Raw genomic sequence first — 17397 nt, 5'->3', positions numbered from 1 at the left:
GGACTACAAGGAACTTTCATCAGAAGCAAAAATATACTTTTCTAAATCAAATTTTCGCGTTGTTTTCAAATCTGCAAGTAGACTATTTCTATCACTTCTAATTTTTTATATTATTACTAATTATATATATAAAATAATAATTAAAAGAAAAAAAAATTTGTTTTCAAATTATTACTGATTTGATTTTTAATATGTTAAAAATAATCAGTCCAAATTTTCAATTTTAACCTATTTTTTTGGTTCTTTAAAGTTGATGAAAAATTTTTGATAAAGATTTATGAAAGTTTATAGTTAAATAAATTGAATATATTACCATAATTTTTAGCTCAATTACAAGTTTAAAATTGACATCTAGGCCTGTCAACAAAGGAAAAATTGCGGAAAAAATTTTGTTTTTTTAAAAGTTGAATTAAAATATGTATAATGACATACTAATAGTCCTCAAGATTGGAATTGAGCTTTTTTTTTAAATCCTCGCAAAAGTTCAAAAATATGAGCTTTCTTAATTTTCTCAAAAAAAAATATTTAACTTACAAAAAAAAGTTTCGCACAAAAGTTGTTTAAAAGACAATTATAAATAAAAATATAATCTTATATTTTTTCATTTAAACAAATATTTTTCGAGTTACATTACATTTAATATGAGTAATAAAATTTATATTCCATTTTTTTCATTTTACGGTTACTTTTTATTTATACTTACATATTTATAACACAATGTTATAAATGCATATGTGTGTATGTGTGAGTTTATTTATTTATTGTATCATTAAAGTGTAGTGTATATTGAGATACAACCGATAGAGTAGGTAATTGATTTGACGCTATATTATTTAAACCCAACTAAACGCTAAATTGTACATTCCGAAATAACAATCATATTATGTCAATTGCCACCGGAATATCTGGTAATATTTTTCTTTTTCTTTGCCTTAATCCCAACTACTTGGGGTCGGCCACCCTTATCCTAAGCTTCCACTTGACACGATCTCCCACATCTTCTACGCTCACATCAGCTGTCCTCAAATCGCATTCAATAGCATCCCTCCATCTCTTTTTTGGTCTTCCTCTATCTCTTCTTCCTTCAACATTCATTTCTATAACTGTTCTTACAGCTTTCGATTCTTCTTTCCTCATACCATGACTAAACAATCTAAGTCTATTTTCTGTCATCTTATCCACGATTGACGCAACACCTATACTTCCTCTTATATGCTCGTTCCTTATCCTATCTTCTCTAGTCACTCCACTCATCCAACTAAGCATTCTCATCTCTGCTACACTTATTCTCTGCTCTACTTTCTTATCAACCGCCCAACACTATGAACCATACATCATAGCTGGCCTCACAATTTCATACTAAATTTAAAAACTATAATTAGTATTTATTCATATATTATATTTTAAAATCAAAGAACTACTAATCAGGATATAATTAAAGAAATAAGAGTTCATGTTGCTTTTAAAATATTTCACCAATTTCTCTAAAGGAAACACTATCTACAGATTTGCATCGAAGCGTTTCTTATGATAGTGATTTTAATCACTGTCAGATATCATCTATACTTATCTCATCTATGCCACGTCTATACTGTGCCTCGACCCCACTGTGCTACCGTTTTTTTTTTTTTTATCTTAGAAGATTAAGTTAATTTTATTTTAAATTCAAAATTTGTGTCTTCATATGTTTTGCAATCATATTAATTGTTAGTTCAAAATAAAAATATATACATTTACCTAAAGAAAAGCATTTTAAATTACTTTACTAGATTTTACTATATGAATTTTACAATTGATTTTTAAACACATTTATTTACTTTTTCAACTAATAAAAAAGAAATTTTCATCAGAAATAATTTTTTTAGTTAAAATATTTTAGCTTTACTTTTCAGAAATTTTATTTACAATTCTAGGATTAGAAAGTTCAAAATGTTTTCAGATCTTTACTATCACTTTATAATATTTAACAATCTTAAAATTGATTAAAAAGTATTCCATAATGCATTTTTTAACCAAAGTAACATAATAAATTTGCTAAGAACTTTTAACATGATGATGTGTTATATTTACACTATTAATGGATTTAAATGTAAAAATAATACCTTAACCATTAATTCATTACAAATTGGACATTGAAATTCACTTTCTAGAACACTATAAACTTTTTCTTTGAACGTTTCTTCAATTTTTGATATTTGATCTAGAAAAAAATTCAAACAAAAAAATTAACCTCTCAAAAAAAAAAAGATAATAATTAAAGTATGTTGAAGCTATTAAATGACTTAACAAAGTTTAACTTAAACATTTTATCTAGAAAAGAGAATTACAAATGATAATAATTTGATAAATACCTCTTTTTAATGTAATTTAACATTAGCCTTAATGCAATTGAAAGTTTAGGAAAAATAAGATAAATTAATATTCAAAAATGTCTTAAATCCATAGGTGTTTTATTTTTTAATTAATATTTTTTCTTATCAAAATATTTAATAAAAGGAATACGATTTATTTATTTTTAAAACGTGAAGAAGATGTTTCTAAAATATTTATAAAAATCAATTAAGACCACACATGACAATGCATTATATATTATATTTCTCTTAGAGATTTGAATTATAATTGTTATAATATAAAAAAATGTAATGTTTTATAAACAAAAATGTATGTTTATATGTAACTGCTTTTGATAATTACTTAATAATCAATGACCATATGGACATGATATTGTTACCAATGTTTCTAATGTTCAATTTAATACAATAGTAATATATAAGCCCAAAATTAATTTATACCCTATTATGTGAACTCCATACAAAAAATAAATAAATGGAGTTCGTAGGTTATTCACTTATATATTTTATACAGGTAAATAAGTCCAGATTAAGACACAGTATATTTCATGTTATATACTAAGAATATCATGCGACTTTGCTTAAACAGGTGTAAAATTAAATAAAGNGAATATCATGCGACTTTGCTTAAACAGGTGTAAAATAAAATAAAATAAGTTAATAACAATATATATACTTATACCTTGTTGTGCTTTTAAAGTATTTTGGTAATCTAAATTCTTTTTTGTTAATTCATCATTAGCGAGTTTATGCTGCGGAAAAAAATGTTTTCAATATGATTTAATACAAAAATATAGTTTAATAAAACATGATTTTAGAACTAATTTAAAAACCAATACATTCTATATATATTCTTTTAATTATAGTAAATGTTAATAAAAAATATTATTATTGTGTGAAAATAATATAATATGTATTAACCAGTGGTTAAGTTATTTTTACTCAAAATATATTTACTTTTAGAACTGTTTTTTTCAATTTTTTAACTTTTTTTGAAGCTTGATTAATTATTTCATTAAATTTATCAAATTTAGCATTTAGAAAACGCTTTATTGATGCTATTTCACTTTTCAGCTAAAATAAATCAACTAATAATTAAAAAATTGGATTTAAATAAGTGATACGGTCACATTTTGTGCACAAATCTTGGTTCAGTCAATAACATTTAACAGCTTGGTCATCATTCATGCTCATTACAGATAGATATACAGGGACCCGCTAACAATGTTAATATACACATTCTTACAGAAAACTGTTTGTGAAAATGTAGTGCAACAAGCAGTTGACACCTACCATATGAATGTTTAACATCTAATTAATATTATTTGAACTTATTATTATTATTTAATTGTGATTAAAAAAATTATAATTCTCATGATGTTTATAGCACATTGTCATCTCCCTGATGGACATTCTCAACATATCTTTAATCCATAGATTATTATTTTATTTTATTATTATTTGAATCCATTATACTTTAATTAGTTTTTTCTAATGTGATATGTACTAATTAAAATGTTGGGTTACTGTTAACAGGCATATGAGATATGTACCCAAATAGGGTCGTATCATAAGTAAAAATTAAAAATAAATATATAATTTTTGTATTCATTTAAAGAAATGAATTGTAAAAAAAAAGATCATCCACAGAATTAAAACTTACAATATCGTCAACATCAGATTGACTTTCACTAGATTCATTTTCTTCACTAGATACTTCATTATTTCGTCTGAAAAATAAATACAATTAATTAAAACATCTAACTTTATAAAAATTAAACACAAAAAGCAGAGTAATATTAAAAGACTAGGGTATATATGAATGAAATATTTTAAGCATAATTCTGAATTTTGCAAAAAAGCATTTTACCATGAATGCAAGTTTATTTAAATATTTTTTGTGAGCAAAGCATAGTTTAAAAGTTAAAATTTAAATAGGAATAACTTTTTTCATTTTTTAACAATATTATTCATTAAATGTTAACGCGTATCCAAATGGTACGGCACTCAAGGTATATATATATATTATATATTTACACAAGCACAACAGTAAAAACAAAGAAACAACGTCGGAAGACAATAGTTGATTCTTATAATATTAGATATTTTTCTTAATTCGAACAATGTTATACGTATGTAACAATGGGTTTGGTTGGGTTATATTATATATTATATTATATTATATTATATAATGAGCACACTCGCCGCAATCCAAAAAAAAAACACGGAAAAACAATGAAACACAAACAGCGCACAAGAAAAAGGCAAACCAGTTAAGGTCAACGTGGGAACCGAAACAGAACGCAATATCAGTTATCCATATTCGGCGGCGGCGACCTTATCTCGGTGTCAAGGGCGGTGAGACAATCATACACAGTAGTCATAAGTAATAAACAATTGTTGACTTACCGCCATGTTCCTTGTGTGTATGGCCGTTGATATTGCGTTCAACACTTACCGTATTAGACTGAAACCTTCAGTCTCGTTGGCAAGAGGGAATGGACTATTCGGTCCGGTCATCCGTAACCTACGGATGACGTCAGGACCGAAGGGGAAAAAAAATAAGAAGGAAACTCTTCGCCCGATTACTCGGGACGAGGGGTTTCGCGATGGAAACGGGGAGGAGAAGGAGAGTCTGCAAGGAACCCGTCCACGGCGTACTCGCGTACTATGTTTTTCAGGCCCTTCCAATAGAAACGCCGTTTGATCGCTCGGTACGTTTCTTTCCAATTCTGGATGACACGCCAGTGCATCGTCGTGGTATCGCCAAATGACAAGCTGTGATTTGGCTACTGGTATTACAGCTGGTGTGTGCACGCCCATACAAATGCGTATAAGTCCGTCTAACATGAAATATTCGTTGTTGTTCTTGCTGGACTCCTTATCCTGGCGTTCTCCATGAGTAATTGTTTCGTGATGGATGAAAGAAACGGATCGTCGTTTTGCCACTCTTGTGTCTCCCTCCCCCCCCATAAAACGGCCGTTTATCTGACGCGCCGTTTGTTTCGGTTAAGGCAAAAACATTGTCAAGAGTGGCCCGCGTGTTATCGTTTTTGGTGCGCCCACCAGATTGTCGTCGAGTAACTCTTCGTCCCTCGGTCGGATAACGTGACAACATGTCTGGTCCCTCGTTGTGTTTCCCGGGTACATGTGTCGTTGTAAAATTCAAATTGCCTAGATGTAGCGCCCACCTAGTTAATTTTGAATTGTTGTGTCGTTTGCTCTGTGTAGCCAAGTCAACGCAGAATTATCTGTAAATAATTCGAACGGAGAATACTCAAAGTACGGGCGAAATTTATCAGTCGCCCATATAATTGCTAGGCATTCTCGTTCTACGGCGGCGTAACGTTTCTGCGTTTCTGATAGTTTCTTACTGGCGTAGGATATGACTCTTCTCTTTCCCGGTTCATCTCCGCGTTGAAAGAGTATTGCTCCCACGCCCATTTCACTCGCATCGGTTTGAAGGCAAAAAGTCTTCGCGTAGTCAGGAGGACTCAGTCGTGGGGACTCGCACAGGGCCTTTTTTACCTGTTCAAAAGCCCTTTGACGGTCTTCCGTCCACAACCATTTCGTTCCCCTTCTTAGTAGATTTTTCAGCGGCGCTATTGTTTCGGCGTAGTTGTCGACGAATTGACAATACCAATTAAATATGCCGAGACATCTACGTAGATATTCCGATAGGACGCGGATGGACTCGAGTTTTTCGGGCTGCTTGTCTATGTGCCCTCACCGTGTACAATATGGCCCAAAAAGGAAAACCCTATTTTACACTTTTTTGTGTGACATGTGTCGCTCTAATCGTTCTAGAACTTTGCCTAAATGTTCTAAATGCTTTTCTAAACTACTTGAACAAATAATTATATCGTCCAAGTAAACTTGGACGAAATCGTCTAGATATCCTCTAAGTACTTCATTGATAAGTCTTACGAAAGTCATAGGCGAATTTTTGAGTCCAAACGGTAGTACACGAAATTGAAACGAGCCCCTTCTCGTTCTAAATGCCGTAAACTTACGGGCTTTTTGATTTAAACAGCATTGCCAATAACCCGACTTTAAGTCGAGAGTACATTTTTGCCCCTCTCATGTTCCTAACCATGTCGTTTAGATTAGGCATGGGGTACGCGTCCGAAACGGTTACTTCGTTTAGTCGTCGGTAATCTATACATAAACCCCATCCTTCTTCTTCACGATCGGTGCTGACCACGGCGATACACTCGGTTCTATTAGCCCCTGCGCCTCCATGTCGTTTACTATATATAACCTCCTGCTTGTGCGGGGGATAGGGGTACGATTTTAGTGCGATAGGAGTCGGGTCTTTCAATAGAATGTCGTGCTGGATTAATTTTGTGCGACCCACCGTGTCGTTAAAGACCGCTACGTAATTACAAATGGTCTGTGTTAATAACGTCGCCGGTTATATCTAACTGCGTCACATCTGGTTTGGGGATCGCGTGTCGCGCGCCCGATTTCCAACAAGCGGTCGTACGTTTCTTAGTGTATTGTTCCTGCTGAGTAGTCCCAGGCGACTTTACGATCAATCAGAAAATCATGCCAAGTCGCAATACAGGTCGTCTAAAATAACCGCTGAAAAACGCACTTCTAAATCCGCGATGTTGGCAGTACCGTTCGTCATGGCGGTGTGTCCGTCCGCCAGTCTAACCGCGTCAGTGTGTCCTCTATAAACAGTTCCGTATTTATAAGCAATTACCGGTTTTACATACGATTTGTGCGCCTGTGAGTCGAGTAGGGCTGTGACGAAGCCAGTTTCGGAATTATAACTCGACCGCTGGAGTAGTAATTCTACGCCGACATTTTTCGGGTGGTTTACGGTTCGAACGGGGGGCAGCTGGTTCTTAACCGCGACGTCGGTTTGCCCACTGACAGTGTTAACTGCCATTGCAGTGGACTTGCCGGATCGACTGACACCCCCTCCCCAACTGTGCCCGAAAAAATTTCGAATACCTGACTCGCGCTTTGGTCGTTCGTGTCGGCAGCGTGTTCGAACTTTGATTACATCCGAATTCACCGCGGCGTCCCCTCCATTACGATAAGAGGGGCGCAGTGCCGAAAAAGTGCCAAGATCGTTGGCGGTATGTAAATCGTATGGGCCGTTAGATTCGGTGTTCTGCGCGACGGTCTTGTAACGTTATAATTTTTTTTTTGGACTTGTATTTTTTTCAAAATATCGTTTTATCGTAAATGCAATGTTATAATCGAAATAATATTGTGGAATTAGGATTATGTGGATCTGCCACCGACTGTGCAATTAAGTTTTAAAAATAAATGAGCTGTTGAGAATTTCCACTACTCTATGATACGGAACAAATACGAATAAAACATGTAATAAATACATCCTGTCGCAATGTGGACACAATGATTATCGGTGCCTCATTTACAATTACCCCTCCTGACCCTAGTCGTAATATAATAATTAAATTGTATTGTAATATTAATAATAAAAATAGCACAGTGGGGTCGAGGCACAGTGTAGACAAGGCATAGATGGGACAAGTATAGATGATATTTGACAGTGATTTAAATCACTATCATAAGAAACGCTTCGATGCAAATCTGTAGATAGTATTTCATTTTAAAAAAAAATTTGTTAAAATAGCATATTTTTGAATACGGTAGCCGTTTGCGTATAGAAGATAGATCGTCGGGACAAATTTTTTGTTTTCATTTTGTAGTACATAAAATAAGCTTTAATTTGATATATGTTTAAAGGACGCAGTATTTCCGGAACATTTTCAAAAATTAAGTTGAAAAAGTTATTTTTTGTAAAAAAGTTACTATTTTAAATCCCCCCAGTGAACAGAATAAGTGGTAGATTTCCAAAAAAAATTATATCAAATGAAAGGGAAATATCTAAGGTTTTAATACAAAAAAATATTATTTTTATTTGTTAATTTTTGAAAAAGTTATGGCAGTTTTAAGCACAAAAAACATCCCGATAAAAGGTAATTTTTATCGCAATCATTACATTTTTTTTTAATTTTCGACAGCCATTTGCACATAGAAGATAGATCGTCGGGACAAATTTTTTTTTTTTATTTTATAGTACATATAATAAGCTTTAATTTTATATATGTTTAAAGGACGCAGTATTTCCGGAACACTTTCAAAAGTTCAGTTGAAAAAGATCTATGTTTTTTACAATATTTCAAGTTTTGAACGCCCCCTATATAAGGGGAAATTGTCCAATTTTAATAAAAAGTATGTCAAATGAAAGATGTACTTATAATGTATTTAGAAAAAAAAAATTTGTGCTGATATATACATTTTTCAAAAAGTTATAGCATTTTTAAGTTGAAAATTTAAAATCGAAAATCGAAAATTTTAACACAAAAATAGTGTTTTTTTAACTACGGCAGCCGTTTAAATGTAGAAAAAAAAGTGTCGGGACAAATTTTTTTTTTTCATTTTGTAGTACATAAAATAAGCTTTAATTTGATATATGTTTAAAGGACGCAGTCTTTCCGGAACATTTTCAAAAATTAAGTTGAAAAAATTAATTTTTGTAAAAAAGTTGCCATTTTAAATCCCCCCCAATGAGCAGGTTAAGTGATAGATTTTCAAAAAAATGATATCAAATGAAAGGTAAATATCTAAGGTTTTAGTATAAAAAAAAATTATGTTGATTTGTTGATTTTTCAAAAAGTTATGGAAGTTTTAAGAAAAAAAAGTGAAAAAATTTCGAAAATTAGCGATTTTTAAATTTGTAATTTTTTTGGATATTTCCCCCATTTGCGGGGAACGAGGGAATTTTTTTCAATTTTTAAGGGTAATGTCTTCAACTAGATACGATTTGTGATCTTTTGACGTATTTTTGAAAGAAATCGGTCCAGTGAGAGCTGAGAAAAAGTGGCAACAGACATAAAAAAAAAAAAAAACACATCATAGTAAAATTAATACCTTCTCCGCTTCGCATCGAAGCTAAAATTCAATTTTGAAAAATGATTATGTAAATGTAATTACACATAAAACTAATAGATATAAGCCGTGTTTGAGCTCAAAGAAATACAAGAAAAATTAATAAAAATACGTTTTGTAATAGTAAAAGCTTTTATTTACCGTCTTAAAAATAAAATTTTGCAGTTAAAATAATTTTTTTACAAACCAAAATTTTTTAATGAAATTTTGAAAATTAATTTTTTTTTTTTTTCGTAATATAATTTTTAGTAATGCACATAATTTTGTAATTTATTTATTTTTTAATTGTTATCCATATTTATATATCATATGGTAACAAATAATGTCTTTGAATTTAAAAAAATGAACTTTTTTATACATATTTTATACTTTTTTAGAAATGGGGTCTAATAGACCCCCACGCGACTATGAACGTTAAAAATAGGTACGCGCCTGCTTAAACGAGACTAAAACGTCTAAAACGCTGCGCCCTGTTTGGATCTGTTCTAGGCTGGAGGGGCGGACTAATTCCCTCCTAGCCGATTGCCGTTCCCCGATACCGACGGTCTGTTTGGGCACTGGCGGTGCCAGCGTCGCTCGCCGCAATTTCGGCACGGGGTAGGCGGTGCGTCCGCGTTCGCATAACCCACTCGCTGGTTGAGCGGTTTGCCGCGGAGGCAGTTTGGCTGGCTGTCGGGACGCTGGCGGAGCGTACCGAGGAGCCGCGGTTTTAACTACGTCGTGCGCTATCTCACGTAGATCGACGAAAGACGCTGGGTGCATTAACCGTATCATAGCGCGGTAATCGTCCCGTAAAAGCCCCGTTAACTGTCGCACAAGTTGTTGCTCCGGTAAACCACAACGTACTCGCGCGGCCAAACGTTGTTTATGAATGATAAATTCAGTTAACGTTTGTCGGGGGCCCTGTCGCGTCGTTTTTAAGTCCGTCTCGAGCGCAGTCCTGATATCGATATTGTCCAACTCCTCGAGTAATTCGGACCTAAATTCCGCCCATGGCATATTGTTTAATTTAATCGCTCGCCGCCAATCACCTGCCCTGTCGTTCAGAAACGGGACGACGATGTTCACCCACGCCGCTGGGTGTATACCGGCCTGACAGAGTAGATCCTCCTCTCTGTCTAGAAACTCCCGTGGGTCCTCTTCGTTTCTCCCGTAATATTCAGGTAAACAGGCGCGTACGGTGCGCAGGTCGTGGTAAGGTACCAACACAGACCGCGAGCTGCGGGTAGGCGACAAATCATTGAAAGACCGACGACCGTCGGTTGTGTTGAATTGCCCCTCCCGTGATTGGCGCGTAAACGAAAAATCGGTCGGCTCGTTATAATGTTCGTCTTGCCAACCCGTACTACACATCCGTAGTAGCGATGCTTGTCCGTCTCATGTTGCGGGCTTCTTGCGCTTCGATGTCCGCGAGGCGCTCGTGTAGTGTTGCGTCGTGTCCGTCGCTCCCGATGTAACGCGATGCGCGTCCGTTCGTCGACTATCATTTCGCTCTACCTTAGCTTGACGAATAGTCGGTTGGTTGTGCAGCAACATGTGGGGACGGCAGCATATTTTGACTGATTCGCTCCAACATGTTTGAAATCTGTCGCTGTTCCATTGACATACGCGACAGCGACCTTTCTAGTTCAGTCATACGTGCCTCGATCCGCGCGTTATTCGAAATGTCGCCAATGTTCTGTCGGATCGCCCAGACTTGTTCTGCCGCGTGCGCTATCGAGCGGGCAACGTATACGTCCTCGACGTACGGTGCGCCTAGTTGACCGCTTGCGCGCGTAATTTCCCCCGGCTGTTCGACATCGGATTCGTCGTCTGATGTGCGTACCGCGAGGTTCACCGGATGTTCCTCCGGTAAAGGTGCTACGTTGGGTTTCGTCGCGTAGCTGTCTGAAAGCGCATTCGCGACGTAATTCAGCGCAAATCACATTTGTGCTAATGATTTCCCCGACATATTGACCGTGAATATTATGTTTATTCACAAACCTTAATAATCAAATGTATGCTACGTCAATGGCGGAGATAAACAATATCTCCGTGTACGGTCAAATTTGCTACTGCAGTAGAAAACAAGCGTTATTATTATTGCTTTTGTTGTAATAAGGTACCGCGATAAGATGGTACGGGGCCGCCGTATATGACATGGCAGCGAGTGAACAATAATAATAACGGTTACCTGGGAATCGACCGCTTTGACAAGGTCAGACGAAAATATACTATTTTTATCTACCAAAAAACTATCGGCCGGAAATTCACTTCTTGTCCATATCAATAAGGTCTTTTTAACAAACTGTAACACTTTTAGGCCCGTTTCACAGCACCGCGTACGATACGCGCGCTGACCAAACATTGATATGAATGAACATGTTCACACTGACGCGTACGACGTACGCCTCTTGTATTTTTTCGTCATTTTGTCATGACTTCTACCCCTAGCAAGTTCTCGAAAAATGACTCTCATTATAGACACTGAAATTTTGATAAATGAGGTTCAGTTAAGACCAAATTTGTGGAATTCAAAGGATGAAAGGTATAAGGATATTAGAGCAGCAACCTTTAGAGAAGTAGCGCAATGTGTTGCAATGGGGTTCGATGCTATGAACAGCAACGATCAAAAAGATGCAAGTGAGTATTTATGCATGTATATTATACACAGACATTGTCCCCTCTGGGGGCGGGCGATCGCTCATCCCATTAAAATGTTTCCAATAAAATAAAATTATGCGTGAACATACAGGTAGGTACAGTGGCGTTTTTACGGGGGGGGGTATGGGGGTCATATCCCCCCCCCCGGGGGGGTTTTTAAAATAATTTTTTTGATTATTGAATGAACGAAATTATGAAAATGAATGTTAAAATCAATATTGAAAAAAAAAAGTGAACTTTTTTTTTTTTATAAAAATGATATCAGTTATGAGTTAGACCTCTATTGTTTTATTAAATATTAAATAATTTTGGTAACACTGATGATCACGAGTTGTGAAGCGTGCTGAGAAGCAACGTAAACGATAAACGCGTGTAAATAACAGTTATGTTGTTCAAATTTACTGTTGGGTTAAGGGAGTTTTAATGTAAATGTGATTTGTTTGATTGTAAAACATGAATACTAGTTCAATGGGGAAAAGTAATAAAGAATCCATTTTAAATTTTTTCAAAAGGAAAGTTTCAAATTCACCACCAGAAAATAATTCTATTTCTACTGGTTTGGCGACAAAGTAATATACCCTAATATTTATGGGCTTCTTAAAATATTTTGTACATTGCCTGTGTCCACCGCTACTTCTGAGCGATGCTTTTCCAGCCTAAAAAGGATTAAGTCCTATCTTAGGAATAGTATGACAGAAGTAAATATATTTTCTATTTATTATTGGAATACAATTATAAATTAGTATTAAAATAATAGTTTATTTTTTTATTATTAGACTAGACTTAATGGGCTGGCTTTATTGGCAATTTACCGGACAATAGAAGTTTCACCAGATGAAGTCATAAATGAACTTAGTATTCAAAAAAATAGAAAATTGGATTTTGTGTTGTAGTTAATTTAAAAATTGAAGTATTTTGTAAATAATCTTATTATATAATAGAACAAGGAAAAAAACGCTTTTTTGGGAAAATTACTTAGCGTGCTCGGATTTTCAAAAAATTTTTTTTTCAACGAAAGTACTCGGTCACCAGACTCCGGAAAAATTATTGGCGAAGGTCGGAAAATTATTGCTGCTCGCCCGCGAGCGTTTTAAAATTTCGACCGTTTTCGAGAAAAACGCTCGCTGACGCCAGCGTTTTACGACTTAAGGTTTGAAATTTTCATCAGACCCGCCCAATGACATTCCTGAGATATGATAAAAAAATCAATTCAATCCGTTCATTTTTCACATTTTACGAGCTTTTTTTTTAAGTCCACGCGCATGGTTGTATTATGCGCAGTGATTCATTTCTGCTGATACGTATTATGAACCTTATTTATATGGTGTATTATGTATTATTAGTAGGACACTATTTTGCATTTGCCCTATTTTTATCAAGGAATAATTTTCTTTTTTCTCATATATGATGTATGAGACTATGAGTTTATCCTTTGAATTGGGGTTCATCTATGATAACTATGATGTTCATCGTTAAATCGCAGTTACTAATATATTTATCAAAATTAAATTTTTATTTTTATTTTTAATATTAATTTTAATTTAAATTTACAGTGTGCCACTTATAATAACATGCTAAATTTTTTTTTAATTATTCTATAATATAAACACAATTATTATAATTAGATTATTAATAATTTTTGTGTATAACAGGGGTGTATTTAAGAGAGATTGGCCCCTCCTTGAACAAGCGCTATCAATATTTTTTTAGGCAACTTCTAATATATAAGGACCTAATGTCCTTTTTTTTCATCATTACTTTAATTTTAGCAAAAAAATTTCTATAACATGTTTAACAAAGTAAAAAATATTAAATTTCCTCCTAAAATAATTTTTGAATAGGCCTAAAGGGAATACCTCATTAAGAGGCTTCAACCTTATACCCAATACATTTTATTATATTCTATTTTTGAATTTTTCCGATTTTAATAATAACATTTTTAGATATAGTTTTCTATAGTTTCACTGATTCTGAAGTAATATTTTTTCTGAAAAACACTTATCGTGCCCGGCGTAGACGGGTACTTCTACCGGAATCAGTGGCCTACTTATGATGACGGCCCGAAGAGACTTACGCGCCGAAGGCGCGTAAGGCTCGAAGGGCCCCGGGTCTGGGGCGGAGCCCCAGCTAGGCGGAGCCTAGTAGATGCATAATATCATTACCTTTCATTTGGTATATTTTTTTCATAAATTTAACCCTTAACCTGCCCACAAGGGGGGATTTAAAATNTTTTAAAAATAAAATTTTTATGTTATGTTATTTAGTTTCTTGGACTTTGAGGGGTGGCGGGGAGGGGAAAGCCCCCACAAGTCTATGGAGAATTATTCATTTCATCCCCCCCTGAGCAAATTTGTAAATACGCCACTGCTCAACAATATCTAGTTAACTATGGACCATGGAATCATAAAACGTCATCTATTCTGCCTACGTCTTCTTCTACTCCTCCTGAAGTAAATATCTATCAAAGTTACCATTCGTTAGGAACTCCAGCAGAAGGAGGACAATGGCCACCTCATTCAAGCCACCAATCAACAAATTAAATAAATTAAACACAATTGTGTTAAAAAAAACTATTGTTTTTATTTATCAAATTTTTTATTTGATTTTTAACTTATGAGTTAAATGCTGAATAAATAAAAAAGAGCATTAATAAGTGAAAAGTTATTTTCCTTATTCTTGTTATTTTTTATAATTTTTTTTTTTTAGTTATTTTGTTCGTTTTCAGTGTGAAACATATGAAGAATGAAAGATTCTCCAACAATCAATAGCATAAAAATGTATAAAATATGACTTTTAAAAATTTTTATTTGTATGTTTATACTAAGAACAATTTTAATAAATGTTAATTATAAAAAAATGTTATTTTTTAGTATAAATAATTCTTGTGGCAAAAACTTTTTACCAAAAGAATAAAAATCAAAGACCATTACTAGTAGTACTAAGAAGACATTTAACATAAAATTATTGAGCACATTACTTTTATTGACTTAATGAATCATTCTACTTTACTAGCTTCGCTTATAAAGTAATTGGCAAACTGGTCCCTTAATATATTACCTGATCTATTATAAACATCAAAAGACTTTCAAAACCATTAATATTTAATGTATCTTCAAATCTAAATCCATCTCTATTCCTGACAAAATTATGCAATATACAACAAGCTTTAACAATTTTTATAGAAAGTTCTACACTTGTATTCATCGATCAATGGAAAATTCGCCATTTGTTAGAAAGTATTCCAAAAGTTGATTCTGTATATCTTCTTGCTCGAGACAAGCGATAATTGAATAATTTTTTTTTGTAATTCAAATTGCTTCGTGCATATGGTCTAAGTATGCTTTGAGATACACCAAAAGCTTCATCAGCAACTATTACAAACGGTAATGGATTTGATTGGCCGGGTAAGGGTTTCGGTGGTGGTACAAAAAGTTCTTTATCTTCTAGTTTTTTGTAAAATTTTGTTTTTTTAAAAACTGTTGAATCACAACACTTTCCTTGAGTTCCCACATCAATAAAAGTAAAATAATAATTGGCATCACAAATAGCCATAAGAACTATTGAATAGTAATGCTTGTAATTATAAAAATCTGATCCACTCTGGATTGGTTTAATTAAGCGAATATGTTTTCCGTCCAAAGCGCCGATGCAATTTACAAAGTTAGCGTCGTTTTCAAAACCCAAAGCAATTTCTTTCCATTTTTGCTGACCCGGCAAAGGCATAATTTAAGATTTAAATCCCCATAATTCGCTGCATACATCTTCTACTATTTTACTAATAGTAGATATTCCCATTCTATAGGAGTAATGAAGGTCTGTGAATGAATTACCCGATGCTAAGTATCAATAAATACGAGCTAATTAAAATATTGCGTCAATATTTATTCAAAAAACGTTAGTATGATTTCTGAGTAATTACAAATACTGTTAGATTTTACCCACCTAATATCGTGTTTTAATAATAAAAATTTCAAAATGTGAATTGTCAATTTAATTAATTTTTTTTAAGTAAAGAAAATTACTTTTATTAAACCCTTAATATTTTCCTGTAAAAAAAACATCAATTTCCCCGTAATTTTATTGATAATTATTATGTAGTTATTATAAAATTAGCTCCTTAAATAATTTATTTTAAGTAATATTTATTACTTACCTTAATGTTATGCACAGTCTTTCTGTCGAAGAAATAGGTACGCGAAAGTTACTATTCACTACGGTTAGCCCCTTTTCTAACTTTGAAAATAGTTCATCAAAAGATTTTAACGACATTCTGAAATAATTAAAACATTTCTCTTCGTGGTCTCTTAATTCAGAAAAAAGGGTTGCAAAAGCGCCATTAAGAGGTCTTTGAACCAGCATCGGGTAAACCAAAAATCGCCTATTTTTTTTTATTTTTGAAATATTTATTTTTAAAATGTGCCTGTAGGCCGCAAAAGCCAACATACATCTTATCTGTTGGACATTCATTTTGAAAATAAATAGAAATCGCTATAGCAAAAACGCGGTATAGTGTAAAACAAAAAAAAAAAAACGCTGCGCGTACAAAAATATACGCGCTAGTGTGAAACGGGCCTTAAACGACAATACTTACGGCGGATTAGTTAAACTGCTCTAACTTAATTTTTATAAAAGAAAAATTTCCCAGGAACCAGGCTAACAATCTAATCCCGCTAACATGTAACTGTGAATAACCCAGATAAAAATTCACTGCTGTCACCAGTGAAATCCGTTCAAATAACTATATGAACTATCAAATTTGTGAGGGAGACTTCACCGTTAAAACTAAAATCTAATATAATTAGAAATAAAACTGAATCGGCTCAAAGCCTCTTACCTTAACTTCTCTCGGCCGGTTGAGATTCCTCTTCGGGGAGCCAGTTAATGCGTATCCAAATGGTACGGCACTCAAGGTATATATATATATATATATATATATATTATATATTTATGTCTATGTGTATATATATTTACACAAGCGCAACAGAAAAAACAAAGAAACAACGTCGGAAGACAATAGTTGATACTTATAATATTGGATATTTTCCTTAATTCGAACAATGTTATACGTATGTAACAATGGATAACTACCCTTGTGTCGTTGGTAATATCGGTAATGAGCACACTCGCCGCAATCCAAAAAAAAACACGGAAAAACAATGAAACACAAACAGCACACAAGAAAAAGGCAAACCAGTTAAGGTCATCGTCGGAACCGAAACAGAACGCAATATCAATTATCCATATTCGGCGGCGGCGACCTTATCTCGGTGTCAAGGGCGGTGAGACAACCGATTGTCATATTAAGAGCTGTACGGCTAATATGGTGAGAGACACGTGTGAGCGCCAGCCTAGAGCGACGGGCGGTGCCGTGTCAATGTAAAATATATATTTAATATTTTATAAACAAATATTGTTCATACTCTTTGTAATTATCATATTAACCGATTAGAAAGTTTATAATAAAAATAAC

At 33.7% G+C, this 17397-nt stretch overlaps 1 protein-coding gene across 1 annotated transcript in view; it reads right to left on the bottom strand.

Annotated features, from left to right (window-relative positions):
• LOC126902049 (E3 ubiquitin-protein ligase RNF8-like) overlaps positions 1 to 17131 on the bottom strand; it is a 22282-nt gene extending 5151 nt beyond the window's left edge. The window contains exons 1-6 of the mRNA XM_050679072.1: positions 17097 to 17131; positions 16762 to 16791; positions 4015 to 4081; positions 3309 to 3425; positions 3034 to 3103; positions 2103 to 2200 (exon numbers count right to left, since the gene is read on the bottom strand). Coding sequence (XP_050535029.1) covers positions 2103 to 2200; positions 3034 to 3103; positions 3309 to 3425; positions 4015 to 4081; positions 16762 to 16791; positions 17097 to 17131 — 417 coding nt within the window. The remainder of the gene's footprint in view (positions 1 to 2102; positions 2201 to 3033; positions 3104 to 3308; positions 3426 to 4014; positions 4082 to 16761; positions 16792 to 17096) is intronic.
• Positions 17132 to 17397: the final 266 nt, after the last annotated feature.

This window comes from Daktulosphaira vitifoliae, unplaced genomic scaffold (assembly GCF_025091365.1).
Source record: "Daktulosphaira vitifoliae isolate Bord-2020 unplaced genomic scaffold, ASM2509136v1 Scaffold_3, whole genome shotgun sequence".
NCBI lineage: Eukaryota > Metazoa > Arthropoda > Insecta > Hemiptera > Phylloxeridae > Daktulosphaira > Daktulosphaira vitifoliae.
Note: the sequence above shows the minus strand (reverse complement) of the source record. Positions and strands in the feature narration are given on the sequence as shown.